Genomic DNA, 14,498 nt, shown 5'->3' on the forward strand with positions numbered 1-14,498 from the left:
TTTGCCATTTATCACTTTAAAAATCGTATTATATTTATAGTATCGTTACTAAGTGGTAAATGTTTGATTAAAGATTCAAAAATTTTACTTTGACCAATCGAAATATTACCCTCAGTACTTCTCCCTACTAACATATCAAGGTATGGCAATATCAAGAAAGGCCGATCACATCAGAAAGCTCCTACACTAAGGTCCAAAGCGATTGGAGCCATGAATAAGCAAATTGGAATTTAGGACGACATGGTTCTGTCTGTATGTAGACCTGAGAGATACCCTGTGATTTGTGAACCGACTATAAGTATAGTATTGGCTAGATTACAGATGGTACTGATGAAGTTCGTCAATCAACAACAACGTCAACAGGGCTAATTAATTTATGCAAAGCAAGCTATTATAGTTAGGCCAAAATTGTCCAAATTATTATATTTTGGCGGCACCTGATAAGTTTAATTATAATTTAACAATTTATTTTAAAACATAACTAAGTAAGTATACAAAATTTAGAATTAGCTTCGTAAATCGAATACCATATATTAACAGAACGTGACACTAATTAATATCTCTGTAATAATTTTAGTAATAAATTTCCAAACCGCAACGTTTCATCGCTGAATTTTTCATTAGTCAAAGCAATTTTCCGTGCCGTCTCTGAATCTAACTCAATAACAGACGACGAAAGGCATTCGAATATAAAATTTCTCCAATTATTCACAACCCGCTCGAAGGCCAATATTCTGAATGGATCACAATTAGATACCCTTGCCGCCATTTTTTCAAAGGGACGATTTTAATTTAAATCTGGCCCTCAACGGAAACCGACATGGCTGACGTTATTAGCGCATTTGGGTTGTTGGGAATAGTTTCCTTACGACGTTAGTGTAGTTGGTTTTGAACTTATTTTAATTAAAATACGTAATCATATTATTATGGTTTTAATTTTGTCAATATTTATTTTAAGCTTCTATCGCGGGCCTTGAGCGCGGGGACCGAATCCAGAAATTGCGTAACGAAAAACCTCACGCTCCCCACTCCGACAGGCACGGAGGTGTGGCTTGAAGGCATGCTATGCAATAGCTTTACCGCGGCAGTCCCCGAGTGCCACACGTATTTTTTTTTATATCAGGCAAGCTTCTGCGAAAAGTTTAGTATAGCTTTGGAGCTTCAGTTATTTCTATGCCGGACAGCATTTTAGTACAGGATGAAAAGTAAAAAAATTATAATGGCATGATCAGAAAATAACCTACATCTCTAAAATTTTAGTTATATATTTTAGTTACCTGCCCAAATAAATTGAACAAAAATTTGAACTTCCTTTATAAACGCTGATGGTGGGATGATTTGAACACGAAGAAGTGAAAGAACGAAAACATAAATAAGTCAAAATAATTTATTATATTGCCTAGTTACTAGCTTCTATGTTGTGGCAAAAATATTATTTGTATATATTGAATTCAGAGGCTCTGCTGGGTCCAAGATTTACGGCCTAATTATTTGATACATAATCCTATCCGCATTGAGAGGGTTTCCGGCAAAAGTACAATAAGGATCAAAGGTTTGACGATTCGGTCACTTGAATAGGTTATAAGGGAACAAATATTTCATATTATTTCATTATATAAGAATTTATGGATCACATGGAAAGTAAAGAGGAAATAGTATGATAGTGGTACATTTATGTAGTCTCCACATATATAAACTTATATATGTGGAGTGGAGTGTTATATATAATATTTAAACTTCTTGTAATTTAATTATATTAGCAGATTCAAAATATTTGTACATAATATATTTTTGTTCCTACCTAATAGGTACCTACTTTTAACACTACTCCAGTAGATACCTGTTTTGTGATATAAAAAGCTTTCACCAGTTCTATATAGATGGCACGTTGAATTTTGTCGTCGTCAATTCATAAAACCTGGGATACCTACAATATAGCGACGATAAAAAGGAAATCTAGCAAAATAAGACAGGTCAAAGTGTACCATTAGAGAGAGAGCCGTCGCAGTACAAACATTCATTCGTTCCCACCCCTCTTTCAAACGTCTCCTTAAAAGGGAGAAGAAAATTATCTCGTGAATAAATTATATTTTTCCCCTTTTATGAAGACAGCTGAAGTGCATTTTCGTCCATCTTTTTTTCCTGTTTGACTCAGATCAAAGACATCGCAGGAATTCCGCCCGTGAGGCCGCAGAAATAAAAATGAATAAAGAATTTAATGCGAGTTGATGTCCTAGGGATAATATAGTTAAAGTACTTTAAGACGTTTCCCGAAGCCCCGTTTGTTTTCACAATTCAATTTTCGTCCGCGAATTTGCACTTTTGACATTACGCAGGCCCGCGTTCCTTTGTGGGGATTGTATCTAATTCTTTTAGATGACCGGAGAGGATAATAATATTTTATTTCGGCTCCAAGTGATGCTGGGAGCTGTTTATTATGCGCAGCAATCTAGAGGCAGATAAATGCCTATTAAATGTATGTTCATATAATATTTTAAATATGTATTAACAAAAACACGAATCGTTGTCAGTAGAGAATTTTGATACTTAGTTATAATACCTATGTGTTCGTAGAGGACTTTTGTTTTATGTAATTATTTAGTTATACAGTCAGTGACAGAAGAACGTACCCACTGTAACTATGAAATGAATCGTCGAGGAAAGACAAATATGATGTTTCTGTATTGAGGAGAGACATGTGATGCGTCGACATTGAAACTCATTCCTTAAAATTATAAATATCTTTCATTTAAATATTCCTTTCCATATTTGCTCTGGTTATGATCTAAGAACGATTGGTAAATTGCTAGCAGGAATGGTGTATTATCAGGTAAGGTAAGAATAAAACAAAGTTTCTTTATCACATGTTTATTGTAATATTGTTTAATGTAATATTGTTTAATGTAATTTATAATTTAAATAATTTGCACGCTCAACTACGAGCAGAATGTCTAAGCACCTATAAAATTTGTACCTCAGCTATATGTAACTACATTTAGCAAATAAAGACAATTTGAATTTGAATTTGAATTTGCAATACACGTGCCAACAATGCAGACGAAATATTAAAAAACACTTAGAAACGCTAGTCACAAAGGCTTGAAGCAGCAATTGACCTCATACTTTTAAACCTTCTGTAGAAATCTTGCTACAGCTGGAACATGGATCTGAACACTTCAAGCAAATAGTAGAGTCCCAACTCCGTGACAGGCGAAATATGAGTTCCTTATAAGCTAACGGGTTTATATTTCTTTGCAACATTTCCAGCAAAAACCAATCTCCAACCCATAGATTGTTAAACACTACTTTAATGTCTTTAGCACCATTTAGATTACTTGCAGACCGGAGCTGGCGCAATCTGATCCCAGGAGCAACCAACGTAAATAAATTATGTACAATAAAAAGTGCACTGATAATGGCCAATATATGAAACCAAAACCACATGAGAAGATAAACTTTCTGATTGATGGCATTTTGTGCGAGGATGCACATTCCATCCCTGGTTTCCATGGACCCGCTAGGGCCGAATTTCTTGTAAGAGCACTTGATCATAGTAGGAAACAGACGCTGCATACTATGCAGTGCATAGGGTTTGTTATTTCTTGTTGCAATCCTTCCTTCCAGTTAGACATGATGACATAAAGACCGTAGTATTGGAATTCCTCGCCAAGAAAAGCATTCATGAAGCATATTTGACCTACGACGTTACTTAAATTAATAAGTTCACACGTCAAAAATCTGTAGTAGTAACTATTGTGTGAGTGAAGTTGTTTATCCCAATATTCGATCAATAAGTCCGTGCTCTTTTTGATGCATTCTTCGCTTAGAACCGGAGTAGTGAGGTTCACCGCCAACATCTTCATTCTTCCACCTTCCCACACTTTCCACATGCGGCAAGTTGAAGCATATCGCTTGTAGGAACAATATGATGAAGCCCCACTGGTAGTAGTCGTAGAACCTCAGCTTGTCCTCCTCCGTGTGTTGAGACCTTCCAGGATATGGCAAACTCTTGCGCGCCGCATTAGCAGATGCTGAATCTTTGACTAAAAATGTTGAGTGGACGAAGCAGTAGGTGTCGAGAGAGACGGCAGGCAAGTCCGGGAAGTAGCACTCCATGGATTCTCTGAAGAACTGCCTGGACGTGATCAGCATACATAACAGCAGAACAAGCGAAGTGAATTTGTAGTGCAAGCAGGAGACATTATTATCGATGTTAATTGTCTGCACTTTGAGTAGACCCCGCAAAGATTTCAAGACGTCCAACATGGTTAAGTATCCTGAATAGACTGGAACTGTATCCCAAATGGTTCCCATTTTTATATAAACAGGCAACGATTTTTGCAAGTGAAATTAACCACCCCACGTACTCTATACCGCTTGGGTATCGTAATTGTGAATTCATTACGGGAGATAACAAATGAGCACTCTTCTCGATAAGGTCAACCTTGTCGCTTAGAATTATGGAAATACTAGATAATCTATCTTTCGATGGGATGAATAATTGTCTCTTTATTTGTAAATTATGTCTTTAACATACTTATATTGAGCATAGTTATTTTGACATAACAACCTTAGACGTCAGCGACAAAGCCTAGACAACACGTGGGCGGGTCTTTCCACTCCAAATAGCTAATTTAAGAATATTGGTTATCGATGAATAGGACTTTCTAAATAAATTCAGCTCAAGAATATTGGTTTGGGAGCCAGGTGCAAATTTGGTTAATTATTTCCTCTCAAGAGATAATTCGTCAGACGCATCAGAGTATAGTATTATAAAGCCTCGTGAACGTCAGCTGGCGCTCGGTTGGGGGGGTGAGTGGTTGTAGCCTCCCACGCACGTAGGAAAAAAAATACATTCATTCATTTCCTCTCAGCTAAAAAATTGTCAAATTGTAGCTAACCCAATATCTCAACGAAAAAAAATAATCAGCTGGTTACAACATTATTATACGTCAGCTGGTGTCTCGAACATGAAAAAAATAAAATTATTTTCCGTGATTTCCTCTCAAACTAAAATTTACCTGATGATAGCTTATATGTAACTGTGGATATATATATAGGTCAGCTGGCTGTATCTGGGTGGAAAAACCGTCAGCTGATACTTTGAAAGTTATTACATAGGAGTTAGGCAGAAGCATCTATTGCCAATTTATATGCATCAACTGACTAGGTTTTCCTCGAATTATTGCTAGCTGATTTTTTTTTATTTATCGCATCAGTATATTAACAATCAGCACACAAATTTTCATCTGAGATGAAATGACGTATCTTTAATTATTATCGTTATTTTTAAAAATTCAAGCAACACACGCTAGCATAATATAGACAGTAATAACAATAAGGTACTTGGAGGTGGTTAGTTGTGCACATGATTACACTACGTACATTCAGCCACATCGGTAAACATGTTTTTACAAATATTATAAACTGCATTTAAAAATAACTATCATATCATCAAATTCACATAACTACATAAAAGTGTAACAAATATGAAATAACCCACTAAAAACATTAGTTAACTATAATTATTAAAAAAATAATAGTATAATATAATTAATAAAGTTATTACTTATCTTTTACGGGGACTTATGTTGATGGAATTCCACGTATCTCGATGATTTTGTTAATGTCTCATTATATTCGAGACACCAGCTGACGTATAATACACCATGCTGTAACCAGCTGATTATTATTATTTTTCGTTGAGATATTGGGTTAGCTACAATTTGACAAATTTTTAGCTGAGAGGAAATGAATGAATATACTTTTTTTTCTTACGTGCGTGGGAGGCTACAACCGCTCACCCCCCCAACCGAGCTCCAGCTGACGTTCACGAGGCTTCATAATACTATACTTTGATGCATTTTACTAATTACCGCTTGAGAGGAACTTGGTCATAAAATCTGCTTCTGGCTCCCGGACCATATGTTAATATGACGTGTTAACGTCAACTAAATGCGTGCTGTATAGTTATACAGTTTTGCATAGACTCGTTGCATTGTTAGGAATGTCGTGTTTGTTCTCATACCATGCAATTTACATCGCTTTACGACCAACCAAACTGTTTATCTATCAAGAACCAAAGCATGCTGTTTAGCATGTCGTAAGACTTCCCATCTTTGCTCTGGTTACGATCTAGGAACGATTGGTGAAATGCCAGCAGGTCTAGTGTGGTTTATAGGGTATGATATGCGTTTTTCAGTCTTCCAAATATTATTTTTTTTTTTTCGAATCAATTACCAAAGTTTTCAATGTTAATGCATCACACGTCCCTCTTTTCTTGATACAGAAACACTATACTTGACTATGCTCGACGATTCATTTCGAAGTTACGGTACCTACGTAGGGTCTTCCCCGTCTTCGGTCATGCACAGTGCAGTACTTACTAGGTAGGGATTTTTAAATTATTATTTGAGAAGTTAGCTACGTATGTAATGCTTTCTTGCAATTGAATTCTATTGGGGGAGCAAGTATCTCGCCTCGCGGCGGTGTTGAACCCAGTCCGGTTGGTTTCACCCTCAGTCGCCCTAGAATATGCTCGCATGACATTTTTATTTTGGTCAGCTGACCATCTCATGCGAGTCTTGAATTCTATTATTATTATCTATATTATATGATTATTTTCCCGTCTGCTTTGCCGTCAAAAGTTTTTACTCCCTACGTACTCTAATTAAAAAGAATTTCTGTAATTTTCACATTCATAGAGCATAAAACTACACAAAAACAAATAATTTTAAAAATAAATAAATACCTAATACTTTACAATGTCTACGGTTCTTAAAATAACCGGTGGATATGGAACGCTATTGTATATTTTTAGGGCGAAGGTAAATCCAAACAAACTGAGCTCTTTTGTTATAAAGGGATGAAAAAACAACCTAAAAATATGATCCTAGACAACTTTAACACTCACTTGACCATTGGGTTTACGTATCCTTTCTATTTAATATAATTCTAGGTCAAAAATCGCCATGAATAGGTATTAGGTAATTATTATAATCCATATAGTATGTTGGGGTTGATTTTATAAGCATGAATCTCCTCTCTTTATTCATTTACTTAAAACGCTTTTATTAGTTTCACCTGTAAGTTTGTATGTAATCAACGTCTTTTGCCACGATTTTCACCCACTTCAATTCTCTTTAAGGACGGTAAATTAAACTTTTTGCACTTAACAAGAAACGGTGACAATACAATTTCATGAGTTTAGGCGTGTTTTTTTTTAAACTATGTTTATTTTATTTAAGTCTTCAATCATTCGATTCCCGGATAAGAAGGATCAGATGCGCTAATTCAAACTAATTTTCTCTATATTTTCATATATCCAAACTTCAACATTTATATATCTAATTACTATTAGCGCATTTTTCTTAAGTAAGAACTAAAATTATTACCATTACACAGTTTATGTTATTAAAAAAATAAATCCACTACATAGACTCTTTATTTACAAAAACATTACAACAAAATTGACATATTAGTTACAATATTATTAGAAATGTTTAAAGGAAGCTGCTTAGTTATCGTTTATATACAAAGTAATCACAATCTTGTTTATTTAAAGAACATTTAGCTGCTAGCAAATACTAAACGTTTAAAAAAAGCAAAAAGTAGGTAATTATAGTAACTTTGCATAATTGACAGGAGATTGTTTTTGACGACAAACATTACGAGTAAAAATAGCTTATAATATGTAATATTAGTTTGGCATTATTAGCATAGAATATAGAGTTATTTTAAATATGTTCTAGGTAAATTATAAAGTAAAACTACAAATTGGCACAACTTTTAGACTAACCACACTACAAATATTAAAACTATGCCTCATCAAGTCATCAAAGACATCGCGCCATACAAAAGAAAAATAAATTTCTTAATAAAATAAGCATATTATTGCTTAAATTTAGGCCATGTAAGTTATACATTATCACACCAAATCACTACATATATACCAAAAGGTATTTTACAGTACAATATAAAATAGAACATATGAAAATGTCTAATATCTAGTTATTATTCTGTATACGCGATTATTTTAGTTAGGTATTTTAAACTAGACAATTTTTAAAACATTTATCAATAATTTTAGGCCGTATTTAAAGATTCACAACATCAAACTACCTAATACCTACCTATTCAATATTCATACAATATAATAGGTTACTACATATTTGTAACTTATTAATAATATATACTGTCTCACTTTTCACGTTTTATTTTTAAATAAACTTTAAATTTTAAAATACTTAAAAAAAATTAACTACTTTTTATAAGTTTTACTTACAATTTTTGTTACTTTTGCTTTAGGCCAAATAAATGGAGTGTGAAAGGAAGGAAATCACTGTTAAATGAAATATAAATATTTTTCACCTTTTTGTTGATTTGAAATTTTACTTCATCACAATTAATCAATTAACGTCTCTGAGAACAGTAGCAATTAGTATCTGATAATAGCTGAATTATTATTACTATGTATATAATACTAGTTTTTATTAGACTTATACTAAAAATTAATTTCCTATGAAAAGATAAACAATGCATCAAAATACTCTTATTTAATCCTACTTAAATAACTATATAATGAACCTACTCCGAAAATTCCCACTTGTGTAATCACAATTAATTTCGTTAAAATGCATGAAGACTGCAGTTTAAATCAAATAACGTTAAGTATAACAAAAAATCACTCGCCAAACAGTAAAAATCCTTAATATAAAACAAATATAAACCAACTGCAATTATATTCGGCCTTAGATTTAACAATAATATTGGTACACAATTTAATCAGGCAATATCGAAACCTTCTAGATTTCATTGTTCAACTATATCGAATGTTATTATGTTTTTACCCCAAAAATGCATCATAATCTGTAATATTAAATATTTATTAGCTTAATATGAAAATAAGAGCTACATAATAGTATAGGCTTCAATTTGAAAATCTCATCTTCACATAATCAGATCTTTGTATAATAAAATCGAGTTATTGCTCTCATGACCCCAATCTATTTTTTTATAGAAGAATTTATTTATTTATTTATTTATCAATTTAATATACCACACCAAGTAATATTTACAATTATACAAAGGTACATCAAAAGGTAGGTACATAAGGCGGCCTTATCGCTTACTAGCGATCTCTTCCAGACTGCCCAAGGTAAGAGATAAAGAAGAAACGTACATGTTACGCGGGTGGCTGATATAATAAATAAAATAATAATATAGATTATAGAAGATAGAATACATAAAATATATAAATTAATAATAGGAAAGGATAAAATACATAATATTAAGTAGAAGGATATGCTAAATTGGAGAGGTGCTTATATAAAAGAGTTTTAAAAGATTTTATAGAGGAAGCTCGTCTAACGTCCACAGGCAGAGAATTCCACAGTCTGATAGCGGTTACAACAAATGAGTTACCAAGGAAGGAAGTATGGTGAGAAGGAAAGCTAAGGAGAAGGTTATCGGCGGAACGAAGAGTGTAGGAACCTGAATCTAAGAATTTAAATTGATTTTTAAGATAGGAAGGAGAATTGGGATTAAAGAGGATGGAATATAACAACTTCAATGCATTTGCATTCCGGCGAAGTCTAATAGGAAGCCACTTGAGTTTTTTGCGAAACTGAGAAACGTGATCGTATTTGCGTAATCCGTAAACAAAACGAATGCAGAAATTTTGGAGACGCTCAAGTGTATTCAATTGCTCTTCGCTAAGATCAGTGGTACAGGCGTCAGCGTAGTCAAGAATTTTACATACCTTACTTACTATTTACAATTTTCTCCGTTTATATTAAAAACTAAACATAATATAATTTAGTAGCCATTCATGACATTCAATGCAACCAATAAACTTAACAATGCGAATGCTTAATTATTTATTTAAGATTAAATTTAATAATTTACTTATTAGAGACAAGCAATCGCATATACACACAGAAAGAACACTAGTTATTTTACAAAATTAATAGGGTTGTCAAACCCGGAAAATAAAAAACTTATCACATTAAGTTTAACAGATACTTAAAGTTAATAATTAAGTTATTAGAGCCACCTTGTCTCAGAAAAGCAATCATACATACACACAGAAAGAACATTGAAGTGCATAATTACAAAACTTCCAAACGTAAACACACATTGGTCGAAGAGGGTTGTATAAACATACCTAAAACAAAAATTAGTTTTATCTTATTAGATATCTTAGATAATCTTTATGGTTAATTTATGACCGACAGAAAAAACACTTAACTTCATTCACAAAACGGAATATAAAAAACTTATCTATTTATGCGATAATAATTATAGTTAATAATTAACAATATAGACAAACAATCACACACACACGGAAAGAAAAACTGAAGTTCACTTACAAAATGTTCACACATAAACACATTGGTCGAAGAGGGTTGCAAAAATCACAAAAAAGGAAACCTAATTAAGCAATTAATAAAGTTAATAATAAACATTGACATAAACAATTACACACACTCAAAAAGAACACTGAAGTTAATTTACAAAACTTCCAAACACAAACACACTTTGGTCAAATAGGGTTGTCAAAAATGGAAAATAAAAAACTAAAAAAGTAATACTATTCTTATAATTAACATTGCACAAAGTGTCTATAGGCCAAGCAAGCAGAAGGCCAGAAGGTTGGAACATCAGTCATCGTCATCAAATTCGTCATCACTCATGTCTTCTTCACTTGTGACGTCTGGTTGAGAACTCTCTGATGTGCATCGATCACACCAACACACGAATAGATAGTTTTCTGCTAATTCCTGAAAGGAAATTATTGTCTTATAAATAAAATGTGTGTAATAATGCTCGTTAGCATTCTCGTTGTTAAGAGATTGACAAATTATTTTTGTTTGTTCTGATTTAATTATAAGAACTAATTTTTTTTTTTTTTTTGTAAGGTGTTTCTCAATGTTAGCCAGAAGGGCTATTACTTTTTAACGCGGACGCGGGGGTGAACTGAAGGTTAGGTATCGAGAGACACCACAAAAAAAAGTTCTTAAAAAATAATTTTGGCTACCTTTTGACGCGAATGCCTCGACCGCTGCAATGAGCACTCATCCAAATAGCTGATACAGATTTCCTCTCCTGGCATTATAGTTTTAACAGCTTTCAACTGTATCCTATGATTTCCGTATGGGAACGACGACTCGGCATTTGGAGCACAACTATGGTTACATGCACTCTGTAACTGGAAGAGTCCGGAACCTTCTGTGTTTAGGAATTGGCCCGATTCTGAAAATTATAAGACTTTTTTTTAAATATTTATATAACAAATGAGAAATTTCAAAAGATGTTAAATTTGTTTTGTGTTGTACAGTTGATATATGCTTTATAAGATTATATTTCCGGCAATATTAAAAACATGAGGAAAGTTCAGAAGAATAATATTATATGGATATATATTTGATATTCTTTCACACGAAAATCACAAAAGAAGAAATTATAATGATGTTATTATTATGATACATATTTTTTTACAAAGAATTTTTTTTTTCTGTCTAAAACTAAATATTCTTATTTGATATAATTTCCATTTATTATTTGATATATATTCCTCTTAAATACAATTTCCAAAATAAATAACGCTACTAAAAAGTAAAAATAGTCACCATTCTCCACATCCTTATACAGTTTGTCGATAAACAGATCCATCTGTTGCCTCTCATCGTCAGACATGGTCAGCTCAGACATAGCATTCACCCATTGAGCCAAAGGACTGGTGCCGATGCCTTGCCCGTTTGTACCCACAAGAGCCATAAGGGAACAAAAACCTTCTGGAGTAAGGAACTGAAAGTGATATAGAAGCAAATTAGCTCTACTTAGTTTCATTTTATCCATCATCCATACTAATATTATAAATGCAAAAATAACTCTGTCTGTCTGTCTGTTACTCAATCACACCTAAACTACTGAACCAATTTGCATGAAATTTGGTATGGAGATATTTGGATACCCAAGAAAGGACATAAGCTACCTTTTATTGCGAAATATGTACCACGGGCGAAGCCGGGGCGTACCACTCCACTAGTAATATTATATGTACATACTTATAAAAAATACACAACACACAAGATTAGCAACAATATTGAAAAGAAATATGCATTTTATCCTTAATTTATAGATGAACTTGATATAATTATTTAATCATTTATTTAATCTGTTATTTTTAAATATGAAAATATGAATTAGAATTTTAAACTATTCATTCACTTAAACAGGTCTCCTTTTTTTGTTTTTCGAATCGTCCAATTCAATACACAGTTTATTCAATAATCCTTACTATAATTTTTACAACACCTCATTATAAACCATAACTTACTTCTTGTATACTATCACCACTAATCACAGTAGCCGTCAACTCTCTCAATGTATTCAGCTGATCACTAAACTGTTCTCCAAGTAACTTGTGGACTAACTCTGCGTCTTCATTCACTGTTCTGTGACAAAATTGTTTGACAGTCGCGGCCGCTGCAGTGGGGTCTGGATGCTGCTTTATGTATGCCAGTATTCTGACCAACAGCATTACGCTTGTTGTTTCGGGTGGGTAATGCATTTGCCTGGAACATATTGTTTTCAATTATTTAGTGGATAAAGGAAGGAGAAATGGTATTATTAATTATATTGTTATTACTAATTAATAATATGTAGAAATGTATACAATAATCCAATAAGAAAAGTGAGCCAGCTTTTGTAAATTTTCAAAAGGAACTTTTTAAAATTATTGATTAATCCATACTAATATTATAAATGCGAAAGTAACTCTGTCTGTCTGTTACTCAATCACGCCTAAACTACTGAACCAATTGGCATGAAATTTGGTATGGAGATATTTTGATACCCGAGAAAGGACATAGGATAGGTTTTATCCCGGAAATCCCACGGGAACGTGAACTATGCGGGTGTTTCTTTGACTACGCGGGCGATGCCGCGGGTGGAAAGCTAGTAATGAATAAATTCAATCCAAAAGACTAATGATTCTATTACTCACTTCCAGGCTTCCAACAATATGTGGATGGGATGTCTTGCATCAGTCTGATCATAGCACAGAGATCTGTGATAAGCAACTTGAGCCACATCTCTGCATCCTTCACAACAATACAAAATTCCACACTGATTGCAACTAGCCACATTCATCAAATCCGCTTCGAAGTTATTAGCGTGGGGTAACACGATGTCGGGCTTTGCGGCTAGTCTTCGAACATTTTGTTCTGGGGTCTCTAAAGGCCTATAAAATATATTATATACAACGTCAGCACATACACGATGTAAACGTAATAATATTCCATTTTTGAAAATGTTCTTACCTCATACAATGATCACATGCCATATACCGGTATGCCGCATTCCAAGCGAATTGACACGATACTAGTGGATCTTCTTCCAAAATAACATCGCCTTCGTTGTATTGTTTCGTTGCAAATAAAGCTTTACCCTTAAAACACATTGGATCATCAGTCAAGTCAATAAATTATACACATATCGACAATTTGTTGTTCTAAATTAAACTTATCTTACCTTCTTCCCATTTGTAGTTCGTACTACAAAACCTGCCATTGTAAAAGCTAATTAATAAGCGCTTTTTTTATTTGACAGTTCCAGCAATTAATAGGATCACTCGATTTGTATCACTATCATGAACCACAGTCATGAACAGTGAACTGGACATTTATTTTCTTGATTTCTTATTTCACGCTTTGTTATTCGCTAAAAAAGAGGTTATAAACATGTGTCAATTTGACATTTACCAACAAGATGTCAAAACTCAAAACTCAAGAGTCGACGCACAGTGTAGCCAGCTACTACCTATTTAATGTGTCTATGAACGCAGCGAGTCCGATCTAATGCTTAGCATTCACCACACAATCAAGCAAATTTGTCACCTGCGACAAGTCCAAAGCCCTAGCACAGAATACATAATAGTAGCTAAACGCTACAGAACGGACACTCTCCGCCTCCCGCCAAAATTAAACACTTACCTCACCCCGCACGATCAGACATGTTATGGTACCCATTTCCCCGCAAGGACGATACCAACGACGTCTTTAGACGAAACGCAACGAAGATTGACAACATTAATCAAATTGACTTAAAGCAATTTTATTATTTTGGATTTGTGATTATCGTTTTTCGTAGAAAATGGTTAGATATTGTGCTGTTTACGGATGTATTTCATCAAAAAACGCGAATTTTTTTTTACGCTAGTCACAAATGTGCCAACCATAAAGAGTTTACACACACATTTGCAGTCTCTACAGTGTGACTGTCAAAACTATAATTTTGTATGGAGTGTCCGGGGTGTGGCCCTAGTAAACTGTATACTTTTTAACCCGCGTAAAAAAAATAATTTAATATTTAGATTGGATTGGATTTACCTGTTCAATGTTCATATAAATAAATAAAAATCAATTGTTGAAACAAAAAAAATGAAGTGAAATTTTTATTTGCTATGTATTTTTATGTCAGATAGTGGATAATAT

The 14,498-nt window shown here is 33.4% G+C and overlaps 2 protein-coding genes across 2 annotated transcripts; both read right to left on the bottom strand.

Moving 5' to 3' along the window:
- Positions 1–3,771: 3,771 nt before the first annotated feature.
- Positions 3,772–4,266, bottom strand: LOC123697039 (innexin inx2-like). Its single transcript, XM_045643456.1, has one exon. The coding sequence runs from the start codon at positions 4,264–4,266 to the stop codon at positions 3,772–3,774; it is 495 nt and encodes a 164-aa protein (XP_045499412.1).
- A 6,320-nt stretch (positions 4,267–10,586) lies between these two features.
- LOC123696851 (histone-lysine N-trimethyltransferase SMYD5) lies at positions 10,587–13,765 on the bottom strand. Its single transcript, XM_045643229.1, has 7 exons — positions 13,537–13,765; positions 13,326–13,453; positions 13,010–13,246; positions 12,341–12,578; positions 11,631–11,808; positions 11,039–11,253; positions 10,587–10,781 (listed from the first exon to the last, which is right to left on the bottom strand). Exons 1-7 carry the CDS (start codon positions 13,573–13,575, stop codon positions 10,662–10,664), a joined length of 1,155 nt encoding a protein of 384 aa, XP_045499185.1. The 5' UTR covers positions 13,576–13,765; the 3' UTR covers positions 10,587–10,661.
- Between the last annotated feature and the right edge of the window lie 733 nt (positions 13,766–14,498).

This window comes from Colias croceus, chromosome 13 (assembly GCF_905220415.1).
Source record: "Colias croceus chromosome 13, ilColCroc2.1".
Classification (NCBI taxonomy): Eukaryota; Metazoa; Arthropoda; class Insecta; order Lepidoptera; family Pieridae; genus Colias; species Colias croceus.

What these genes read in the sequence shown, in the direction of transcription:
- LOC123696851 (XM_045643229.1), bottom strand. Translation starts at nt 13,575, where the DNA reads ATGGCAGGTTTTGTAGTACGAACTACAAATGGGAAGAAG. An exon ending in GTATAAGGATGTGGAGAATG is followed by an intron (nt 11,254 to 11,630) that starts GTGACTATTTTT and finishes TATAATTTTCAG; the next exon opens with AATCGGGCCAATTCCTAAAC. An exon ending in CGAGGCATTCGCGTCAAAAG is followed by an intron (nt 10,782 to 11,038) that starts GTAGCCAAAATT and finishes ATTTCCTTTCAG; the next exon opens with GAATTAGCAGAAAACTATCT.
- LOC123697039 (XM_045643456.1), bottom strand. Translation starts at nt 4,266, where the DNA reads ATGTTGGACGTCTTGAAATCTTTGCGGGGTCTACTCAAAGTGCAGACA.